The 11,870-nt window shown below is 38.3% G+C and overlaps 1 protein-coding gene across 1 annotated transcript; it reads right to left on the bottom strand.

The window, feature by feature from the left end:
* Nucleotides 1-436: 436 nt before the first annotated feature.
* LOC140931152 (gamma-aminobutyric acid type B receptor subunit 1-like) lies at nt 437-10,141 on the bottom strand. The gene is made up of 11 exons (XM_073380905.1): nt 9,900-10,141; nt 8,275-8,412; nt 7,703-7,873; nt 6,923-7,027; nt 5,999-6,064; nt 4,593-4,778; nt 3,282-3,515; nt 2,517-2,580; nt 1,774-1,854; nt 1,365-1,515; nt 437-512 (listed from the first exon to the last, which is right to left on the bottom strand). Exons 1-11 carry the CDS (start codon nt 10,137-10,139, stop codon nt 437-439), a joined length of 1,512 nt encoding a protein of 503 aa, XP_073237006.1. The 5' UTR covers nt 10,140-10,141.
* Nucleotides 10,142-11,870: the final 1,729 nt, after the last annotated feature.

Raw genomic sequence — 11,870 nt, 5'->3', positions numbered from 1 at the left:
TTAGAGGTACATTTCTTAAAATTTTCCCGGAGGAGCATGCCTCGAACCCCCTAGAGGCTCGCGTCTTAAGCGCTCTTCGTAAAGCGGCTATGCCGCTCCTAAAACCTCCCTTTTTGAGTTGACAGGGTTGGAATAGCTGTGCCACAGGCACCCCTCGCTAAATAAATGTCCACAGCGGCCACCTTGGGGTCGGATGAACCGGCCGTTAACTCAGGGTGGATTCATTTGCATACGCGTATAGCTGTCGCAGTTGCCTGCTGGAATTTTTGTATTGTTTTTAAGCCTTAAAACAATAAAAAGATCCAGTGGCCAAATGCAACAGTTATGCGCGCATGTTGCAAATGAATCCACCCTCATTTTGTTATTTTTCGGCTATCATAGCAGGAATGTGCGTTTTCAATTCAGTGTTAGACAACCCCCCGTACCAATGGATGATTCAAAACTGTTTCAAAAACGATAGAAGGGTTTTAGCTTTTTGTTTCTTTCCTGTCTTGAAAGATTCACGGAGCTTTCTATAAGACACAAATATCGACATGATAAAGGATTCACTGTTGGCAGGTGAACCGCCGATTCTTTTGATGGAAATTTATACTGGCAGACTACTGATAGACCTGTCCCCTACCAATTAGATAATTTCTATCAACTGTGATGCAACACGCTTAATTAGCAATTAATGTATGAGGCTGAGTAGGATATGAAGAATTAAGCAGATCGAGGAGGGTGTTATCCACAGAGGCCGGAGGCCGAGGTGGATAACACCCTCTGAGACCTGCTTCATTCTTCATATCGTACGATAGCCGAATTCATTAACTGATTTATAATTCATTCAAAATAATTTCTAGTTTAAAAACATAGCTAAAACATGCATACCTGCATCAATGTTAAGTTTATCTTCGATAGTGTACGTTTAGGTTTGTCCAGCTCCGCAAATATTCTCCAAATAGCAGATGTCGCCCTCCGAGTTGTCTTTTTGCTGTTTTTGCTATGGTTTTAGCCATTATTTCGCCTAGTTCCAGCTGTAGTTCCTACTCTTGAAACGAGTGAAGTATCCGCTATTTTAGTTTTCACAACGAAAACAACTCAACCTCGTCCCCAGGTCTTCTAGGTAAACAGTGCATTAACCTGTAGAAGGCTGCATTTTTGACGTCATTTCCTCGTTAAACACAAAACTCTTCCAAATTTGCTCATCAGTAAGTGGTTATGGGGAATTATGCGTGTGCTTTTAGCCAATCAGAATTGGGGAAATATTTTGAATGAATAATAAGAACAGTTATCTAAGTATTTTGTTCCGAAAAAAAGGGAAGAGCATCCACAGACAATTAGTCGCCAATCATTGTTCCAACGCCTTTTGTTGTCTTTCTTACCTGTTTGTTTGGTAAATAAAGTTCAAAATCAAACAACACAAGCACAAAATTATTCCAGAGCTGCACAAAACCCAGAAAACGACTGTTACGCAAATGCTTTCCTGTGACACCTTTTGAATGATCGTCACACCGTCTGCAGGAACACGACCACCTAAAATAAATAGAGCAAACATTGAGCCGACAAGCATGAAAAGTACATTTGAATGGTCACACGAAGCCTGAAAGTTTATAAAATGGAAAGGAAACAATCTTTTTATGCAGAACCATGTGGCGGCATGATGATGCAAGAATCCACGACGGTTCAATTGGGTTAACCGTTAGCCGTCAAACGGCCTAAAATTTAACAGTCAACCGTCATAGCTACTACCCCTCTGAGACCTCATCCATGACCATTATAGTAGCTTCTTACCTTCCCAGACAAAACTTTCGTTATAAAGGGTTAACGTTCTATCTCGGACATCAAACTGAGCAACAACGTGTTTCATGCCACCTAAGAAATTGAATAAGTAACAAAACATATTTATAATAGGGTTATTTGTTGCTTATTTAGCGCAAAGTCATTGTTCAGTTGCGATTCATTCGAAAACTCGATGAAACTTCATGTTATCAATTATTGAGTAACAGGGGGTCCAGGAATACTATTTTGGAGTGAACATTTTTAAAAAATTTCCATCAGCAATAAACGTCTCTTCAAGAAAGTGTTCCTTTCCCTCTATCATTCAAAAAGTTGAGTGGATATCAGTCGCGTCCTTCAGGGTAGAGTACAAATAAGATAATAACACACGTATGCATAATTTATCAATTATATACTAATCGCGGTTGATTACTATTAATAATAAGAGGCAAACCTGAGGCCAACGGTGAGCTTGTTTTACCCCCTCTATTCATCTCTGCTCCGCGCTAGGTCGTGCTAAGACTATTTTCAAAAAGCTACTTAAAGCTAAATGAACAGGACAGAAGTCGAAACAAGGATTTGAGGTCACGCCTGGGTATCGAGCTCAAAAACTCCCGCACCAGTAGAAGGCCGCGCTCTAACTGACTGTTCTAATCCTTGCTCCTGTAATGATATTGCGCCTTTAAGCATATTATTGATCAGAGGCGCTTTAACCACTCTCTTGACCAAAGATCCCCTTTATTTCAATCTTCTCTTACGTTTGTTCTGAGTAATCTGGATAATACTTTGTCTGTTTCCATCTTCGTCAAATGAGACACGACCCTGCAAATAACTTATTTTTGTATCATTGAATGTTGGTTCCTGCGAACTTTACGAATAACAAGGATTATTATACATCGAACTCACTATCTCTTTTCTGATTGGCCGAAAGCGTACAGTGAATTTTTGAAATCAGCGCCTGGGACGTTATCTAGCTGCAGATTATACAATAATCATGGCAAGAACACTTAAGGTCACGGGTAATCGTGTCATGTATGACCGCGGTGCCTGATTTCTAAGGGTAATCATGTCAAGTTCGCGCGCTTTGTGTTGCTTGCCGTCAGTGAAGAAGCAAAAACATGACTTCCAGGTTTGCTTCGTTGACCTAGCAAGACATCGAAAAAGTAGTTGGAGACAAGGACTCACAAACAAAAAAAGGTCAACGAAGGTGGCAAAGGAGCTGTTTGCTGATTAAGTGAAAGAGAAAAAACTGAGAGAACCTGAGGAAAAGAAAGAGTTGGCACAAACTTTGAAAACATGTTATGTGGAAGCGAGAAAGAAAGGATTCGTTCAATGTATAATAAAACAATTATTAGATTCGGTTTATGTGATATTCAGAATAATTAAGGTCTCGGTAAGGGTTATCAGCCTCAGCCTTGGGCCTCGGCTGATAACCCCTACTTCGACCTTGATTATTCTGGATATCACAAAAACCTCATCCAATAATTGTTTATAATCATGGTTCCACAAACAAGTTAACATACCGACATGCCCCAGAAGTCTGTTCGAAACAGAATGTCTCTCATCATCTGAGCACCATCTGCATCGCCGTAATCCATACCTTCCAGCGTTTTGTTCTTTTCTCGCAGCAGTGGAATAGATTTGTTCAACATTAAAGCGATGCTCCAGGCGGCATCATAAATGAAAGCCGAATAGTGGTGGCTGATGTTCAAACGCCCAAGACGCGTTTCGTACTCTGAGTTTAGTTGTCTAGGAGTCTGAAATGTAATTCTAATACTTTTCTCTTCATCATATGTGTAATATTGTCACGATAGCGCCAGTGAAGAAACTAGGGGGTCCGGGGGCATGATCACCCGGGAAATTTTGAAAATTTAAGTGTTCTAAGATGCAATCTGGTGCAATCTGAACACTAAAATTTGGCAAACACCAGAATTTCTTGTGGTCAACGAAGTAAGAAAAGCTTGAAGACCTTTTCCAAATTAGCAAAAAAAACTGATCAAACTTACATGTGTAAATGCTTTCGTAGAAATGATCAATTGTCATTTTGTTTTAGCGTTCAATACAGGATTTGAGAAAGTTTTAATTGACACCGAATTTTCCAAAGCGATTTTGCCTGTCATTTGATATGAAACAAACTGGTTTCCAATGTCCGACGTGTTCAATTTTTCAGTCATTTCCTTGTCAACGTGGAGAATCATGCAGTGATTCAATATAAGAGCAGAGGCAGAGTTCTCACTCACACAGCATTCGTGGCAGGCGGGTGTAACTAGTGAATGTATCTTCTTTTCTGGAAATTTTTAGCTTAGATGGGGCAGTCATACACTTACCAATGCAATGCCGGTCCTTTCATCAATCGACTTTTGTCCAGGTCACGCAAGGAAGTATTATCCAGTTTTGAAGTGGCATTGTCTCAGGTGAAATTCGATTTATTTCAAGATCACAGAATATTTCTTTTACGAATTCTAATACAATAAATCGCTTCATACAGTGTATGATCGGGCTCAGTTTGAAACGAAGGGAAATAAACTTCAAAGCGAGGATAACCCATACATGATATATTTTAATTTTATCCATGGTTAAAAATATTTTTTACCTTATTTTTGGGTATTGCAGTGTATGACAAAAAGTTTACAACAAAGGAAAACAATCTGAACCAAGGATAAAATTGAACCACAACATGTACACCTCGCGTTCAAAACAGGCAGTGGCTTTAGTGCAGTAAGGACACACTTATGAGGCAAGAGGCTAATTATTAGCTGTTGAGCAAACTCCATCGAGTGAATGAAAATGGTGCGAGAAAAGTGACGAGTGTTCATTATTCCCAAAGCACTTACCTTACCGGATATTGTAGACTCACGTGACGTACTGAGCAAAATTGGACGAGTTTCAATCACGTTTGTGGCGGCTTCTTTTAACTGTTTCCCTTCACATTCCACGTCTTTTACTGTCCACCAGTCATCTTGATACCATCCAACAATGATCCATACGTATCTGCTTCCATAAAGCTGCTCTCTATAAGCCTAGGAGTAAATCAACTTTTTAGGTGAGACATCCAACTAGGTCCCGACTTATAAGGTCCCGGCAATACAACATAAATTAGGACTATAGAAAAAACATGGCGAGTCCCTTTGTCGGTACTTTATGACAATTAACACAGTCTTGGTTCCTAACGCATGATATTTCATCTGTCCTTCGGTGAGACACTGCAAATCCCCCAATTGCTCAGAGACTCTCACGTCAGATTAGATAACAAATAAATTATGTATTAAAATAATTCAAAGTATTTGCTGCATATGCGTATACGTTTACATGCTTATTAATTTTAGAAGATATTATTTGTGCAAGGAAATAAAAATACACCACCACATAAGCATAAACTTCTTAAGGAGGGTTCATAATGTACGTAGAGGGGGGGAGGGCTATGGTGAGCTAAGTTTTCCCACATGCAATTTTTGGAAGCCAACCCCCTTATTATTTGGTATTATTTTTTCTTTGCCCACCCCTTCATTCCATAACCCATAACCCAAAATACCATGAGCCTCTCCCCCCCCCCCCCCCCCCACACACACACACCCTTCTGCATCATTTCGTTTGTTGATGCATCATCCATTGACATTTCATGTGAAAAATACACAGTCACATAATGTTTATGCACACAAAGTGTGCTAACATCATACATCATAGGTTTAAAATATCATCATTTTGCAACGGGGTCTATTGTAGCCATTTTTAATGCTATCAATGCTACCTTTGAATGCTGTATAGCCAGTTATAACCTTTGTTTTTGATTTCTCCTGGGTATTACAGCCGTCCAAAGAGAAATTGAAAACAATGCTTATGCAAAATTTGGGGGCAAACACGTTGTATTTTGGGAGATGTGCAAGTGGCAAAAGTCTGATGACCGACAATTTGGGTAACAATAAGGGACTGTTCAACGTTGGCAAAAAAAAGGATCGAAACGCACCAATGACATTAAAGAGTCTTCATGGCCGGCTGACAGACGACCAATAAACATCGCCATCATGACCAATCAGGTCAGTCATAACCAGAGTTCTATACCATAAACTGACATGATGCAACTCAGTTAGACTCTAAAAATGACTACCGCACAGGTTGTTGAAATGTCGGTCACTGTCAATAACAGTCCTATTCTGTACTACGATCACCTGGACGACCATGCTTACTTATGAAATGACTCCTGGGATCGAACCTTTCACAAAATGAGAGATATTTTACTTACTGTGCACATGGCTTTTCTGTACATGCCGTCATACATCAAACCAATAATTATCCTGGCATCTCTTTTCTTAAAGATACAAATCCATAATTAGCACGACTTAGCAACAACAATAAAGAAAAATAAATGAGTTATACAGTGGTTTCATGTGGCATACAATGAATTGTTGGTTTTCACATGACGTCATTAAAAATCAAACTAAAAAACTATCGATCCTACCGAGAGTTTACTTTCACGATGCATTAGAACAGCTGAAAACTAATTTTCATACAAATTTTTGCTTCAAAAGCGTTCTTGGTTTTGTGATAGAGTACGCTTGAATTTCTAAGCTTTTGCGTGACGCGGCATTTACATGACGGCCAAGAGAGCTGTCATGTAGGTTAAAAAAATAACTTTTTTCAGGAGATTTTGCTATCTAAACAGTTCATGCATAAGAAAAAGTGTTACTTTAATGTTTATGAGTTTCTCGAAGAATAAATTCACGCTTTTGTAGCAAAACTCGGTAACAGATGTTTCTGTTGGTTTCCGTCCGCCATGTTGGAGCTCATCCAGGTGAGTACCAGCATGGCGTCTCCATACAAATCTCTATAAGTTTGGGTAAAACATTTCTTCGGACATCTCGTATACGAAATATTCCTCTGTCCTGAATCTTAGCGAGGGTCTTTGTATATGTACCTCCTTTCATTTCCCAGATTCTGGACTTTATCTATTGAACGGTTTTGATTTTTACTTTGATCTATTTTGAATAGCGTGACACTGAAAACCAGCAATATCTGTCGAGTCACTTGCATTTTCTTAATTATGTGTTCGGAAAAAATGTAAGTGAAAGGGAGGCAATTTTTTAGTGCGCTCAGAGTACTAAAGAAGAATTCCCACAAAAGTTGAAACATGCATAAAGCTAGCTGATATTCATTGCTGTCATTTTACCTTCAGAAGATATTTAACCGACGAAGATGGATCGTTTTGGAAGGTTTCTGTTGCTATTACAGTGATGTTCGATTCCCTCAACATCGGGATAAAGTCATCTACCGTCTGTGCATAACAAAAGAAGTTGAGTTGTTAAAAACATGTATAAAATGTCATCGCTTATCGTACCACCTTCCAATGGGACCTTTAGGAATCAAAATAGAAATTATTGTGTCCTTGCCCGAATCAAGAACATTTTTCTTCAATAACCATGACCTTAAATTTTTTCGATTCTTTCTTGATGCTCAACTCAAGCTCCACTTGGGCTTAAGGAAGATTTTAAGGAGATTTTTCAACCATTTAAAAATGGTTAGATCTTTCCTTAGCTTTCCTTCTGAATGGTCGAATTGATGTGCGCAGGCACAGAAAGGCACTTCTACCATTACATGGAAGTGCTCCGTTAAACCAGATATCAAAAGCTATAACCACTTGTGAAACCAACCAGAATGAGAATGCTCCAGAAAAATAGCTATGATGTAGAAGTACTGAAGTACTGATGTAGAAGTATTTAATGGTCGCAAAAACCTGATCTTGTTATGGCGAGCTGTGTAGATGGGCTTAGTGTTTTGAAGTTACGGGCAAATTTAATCTTGCGATTATCGATTATTATGCGATTACACTTAAATTCGACAAAATCACACAATTCTCTCTTCTAGTCAAACAAAAAGGAAAAAGCAGCCAAACTTTTCACATCCTTCATTCCAAGTACCTAATGAATATTAGACTTCCTTTTTTAATTACCAACTCGAAAATGTCCGCTTGCTGTACAATGAGAGCTACCCTTTTCCATTTAAAGTGCTTGAGTAGCGCTACTCTAGCTGGATTTTCTATTATTTCTGAAGTACTTGTTCTGAAATAAAGGGGATACTTCTCTTTATTTGATAACGATGGTGAAGAAGCGCTGTACCCAATCTGAAAACAAAGAGAAACGTGATAACATCTCATGTTTTAAAGAAAGTATCTGGCAGAGAGAGTCTAAATCAAGCAAATTGTCCCCTTGACACTTTCAACCTCCTCCCCCCTGGACCAGTTCTTATTAAATTATCACTGACATGCCTGTCTTCTGACATCGGGGAAGAAATTTGGAGTTTTACCTTTGACAGAAAAAAAATGCGTGCTGCCTCCGGCTGATGCTCGCTCTCCAGTAAAAAGCGAAAAAACAAACGGACTCCTCTTTTGTTGTGTTTTAATTTTTTTGTTGTTTTCTTTTTAGTACAGCTAACTTGTTTCATTGTTTTTATTGTTTGTTTTATTTGCTTCTTGTTTTTCATTTTTTTGCTTATTATTTTGTTTGATTTGTTACGAACACTTACTTGCACTGCTTGCCAGTAAGACGCGGCTTCAGCAATAGGCTTGGTTGCTATCGAGCATCCAGGTCCCAAGAAAACAATCTTGTGCGGTGGTGTGTTGATCAAGTCTAACATAGCTCGGATGGCCACTCCACTTTCACACTAAAAAATAAAGCTAGAAGATACAAATTTTGCCCCTGTTCAAAAAGACAGTGTCATCAAGATTTACTACTTCTTCAAAATCCAAAAGAAGTGTTTTTACCCCATGTCTTAAGTTGCTGTGCATATATATGATTTTAAAAGGCGTCTTTCAATGAGGAAACAGCTGTCTATTGCTACAATCCCGCTCTGTTTTGGGTTCTTTCGGTGTCGTGTTGATGTCTTGCAAAGTTAATTTTCTCTTAGTACGATCAGCATCGCAGTGTTCTGCTTGCAGAATTTAACGTTTCACCAAGGATACCCATTTAAAATAGCCTTTGTCCATCAATAAAGTGAAGAACGTATTCATTTTCTCTGAAAACTGCAGGGACGTAGCTAGGGGGGGTCTTGGGGTGCCCATGATCCCCGACCACCCCCCCCCCCCCCCCTTGTGAGAGGTATCCCTTTCCCTTTTTCGCAAAAACTTAGGTTAGAAAATTAAAATTATCCAAAGCTCAAGCTAAAACCCTATAAGTCGCTTTCTTTGAATAATGATATCTATTTTCCACAGGTTGTTTGCGGTGACAATATTTCCATTTTTTTGTACATTTCTTGCCGTCACTGCACGAGCTACGACGAGAAATATTTTGCGGGCCAAAATTTTGAATTGCATACCTCCGACTATTAGAAATCTCCCAAAACAACGCTTCAAAAAGAAAATACATGGCTGCTTACTTCAAATCCTTTCACAAACAAACGACTATCCTGATCTACCTACCTTATTAGGACAAATGAGACATGTTCAGAATCGTCCGTACTTTTTAATTACCCACTTGTTATCTTGCAATCATCTTAATAGTGTACTTGTAAGCTTCTGACTTATATTCTGTAATCCAGTTAAACTCAGCTTTGTTCTTAACGTAACCTTTCTTCTGTTCCTTGCCTTTTGTACAACTTAATATATTTATATAAGCTTAAATAACTTGTGCTGATCTGATACCATTTGGAGGGCTTGTTTTGTTTTATATAAACACTGCCCACCTAGACTAGCCTTTGCTGTTTGTGGGCAGGGAAAAAATAAAATTGTAAATATTTGAATAAACCAATAAACGAAATGAAATGAGAAATAAAAATGCCTAATTTCACGTTTTATGAGGGACGTAAACAAGCGACGGCCGAACTTTCTTTCTCTTTCTGAAGTTGAATATGGTTCTTAGGAATTCGGCTCAAAAGAGTTCGCTTACATTGAAGTATAAGCTATTGAAAGAACGCAAATTCACTTTTTAAGCGAGATTTTCGTGGCCGTCAACGTCGTGGTATCTTAAACTCCCTAATGGATGTCATTTTCACTAAAACACAGCCTTGATTTTAGTATGACAATCTGGTAAGTACCCTGGGAGTGACGAGGAGTAACCAGTCTTTTGAAAAATCCTAGCTATGTTCCAAAAGTGCATAATCTGGGCTAAATCATTAAACTTGTCCCTTTCAATTTTATAAGGCATTTTTCTTACCTTAGAATCACGCCATACATATTTGAGCTTGTAGTTTGTCAGAACATTTGGATCACTGTTCACGTGATCGAGCGCCATTTCAAGCGCGGGGATAGCAGTAGCTGTGCTCCAGCCGCCATCGGTTATGTTGACTCCAAAGAATCCACCAATTACCAGGTCAATTCTTGACGAGAAGTTGTCCGTTATAGTCATAGACGTCGACCAAAGAAAGCAGATAACAAAAGTGATGTACCTCGCCATATTTGCCTGAGTTAAATATTTGATTTTTAGTAATCTTACCCTTATAATACGTCAATTTTTAATCTAGATTTGAGTTTTTTAAATGGTATCCTAATTACTGTCAGGATGGACCAAGGAAATATATTAAAAACCTAAGAAATACCCTCTGGTTTTCTCTCGTGCTAATAAATGATACGTTGAGGTTGGCTTCTAAATTTCCATCGGTGATCGTTGAGTTTGATACACCTTGATCATGCAATGACCTGGGATTCCACAAATATACAGAACAACCTTTAAAGTCTAGAAAAATGAAATTGACGGGTGTAATATAGATCTTTGTTTCACTTTTTTTTTTTGTTAGAAACCACGAGAATCGAAGGGGAAAGATAAGTGTGAAAAGCCAACTAACGCAAGGGTTTTAAAATCTCATTAGTTGTGATAGCAAGGTGAATAAATGCTTTACCCACCTTATTAAGACCTCAGGAACCTCCAAAGCTACATGCATATGTATTGTTAATGCAGGGGCCGCTTACATTTTATTTTAATACGTCTCGTTACAGCTGCTTTCAGAAAAAATAAACCATTGTTAACAGCTTGTCATTTTACATTTTATTCATCTCTTCATATGTACACTTTTAGTCAATTTGTCTGTTTCCTGACGACATCCTGAAATCGGGCTATTAATTAAAATTGTTGATGTACATGTGTTTCAAATAATCTTAACTTTAGAGGCAAAGGCGTCTTTTTTTTCTGCAGCTCGAAGGATGTATTTGACGTAGTAAGTTTTGATTTTTTACTTTACCAAAGAAGGAACAAAATATGTTAAAATACTTCATTTCTTTAAGATGGTATGAAATTGCGCCTGAGACGGGCACCAACATTGTGCCTAAATTTCCCACCCCAGAAATATCTTGCCTAATCAGCTTGTGGATATTTAAAAAGTGCATAAAACTAAATCCAAACGTCTTTACTTTTGATTACCTGCTCAACGCCATCTAGGAATTTAGCAATTTGTGTGAATGTTTTAAAACCCTGGGGGCTAGCTTTCTGGAATTGGCGACCAACATGAATATTAAGAAATAACCATTGGAGATTCACAGTTTGAAACAACTTGATCGGATGTTGGCTTTTGAGTTTTTAAAATATGGAGATAAAAAGATAATCTTGTAGCGGATGGAATCAAAGGGTGTTGTCGAAAGAGGATTTTTGAAAACCTCAAGATTGCTCAGGCGGGCTCCTTTACTATTTTATTTTAACATAAACTTTTATTTTAAAATTAATTAATAGCACGAAGAGAACACATTAAACTGAAATCAATTATTCATCAGTGTCTGAAAATTTCCTTACAACTTTATCTTCCTTTTACTCTGCCAAAAAAAAACATTATTTTAGATTTGTTATATTTCACAAGTTCGAGAACCGTGTAGAATTTAGTTGGTTCCGGCCTTCAGCTTTCCGTCGCATTTGTACTCTAGTATTAAGAAAGGAAATTCTTGCCAGTGAAAATGTTGGCTTTCCTTAGTCATGGCTTTCCTTGCTGGCATGTGCACACGAATCCGTTTACACTTTGAATAGAAAATGCATACAACAAATTCGTTTATAGCTGTATGCATAAGCATGACCTAGTATTTATGCCTTGACGGAGCATGCATGCTTTAAGTGCGGTTGGTTTGTTTACCCATTTCAGTAGTCATAGAGGGATGAACGTACCCGGATTTATCTCAAGGAAATGAAAAACTATCACAGTCTCAG

This window comes from Porites lutea, chromosome 1 (genome assembly GCF_958299795.1).
Source record: "Porites lutea chromosome 1, jaPorLute2.1, whole genome shotgun sequence".
In the NCBI taxonomy this organism is placed as follows: domain Eukaryota; kingdom Metazoa; phylum Cnidaria; class Anthozoa; order Scleractinia; family Poritidae; genus Porites; species Porites lutea.
The sequence above is the reverse complement of the archived record's forward strand: the minus strand, read 5'-3'. Positions and strand labels throughout refer to the sequence as shown.

Excerpts from the sequence above, each read along its gene's own strand:
- LOC140931152 (XM_073380905.1), bottom strand. The coding sequence starts at position 10,139 with ATGGCGAGGTACATCACTTTTGTTATCTGCTTTCTTTGGTCGACGTCT. Across the intron at positions 8,413-9,899 it reads ATGTATGGCGTGATTCTAAG|TGTGAAAGTGGAGTGGCCAT; the intron begins GTAAGAAAAATG and ends TTTATTTTTTAG. Across the intron at positions 3,516-4,592 it reads AGTCTACAATATCCGGTAAG|ACTCCTAGACAACTAAACTC; the intron begins GTAAGTGCTTTG and ends ATTACATTTCAG.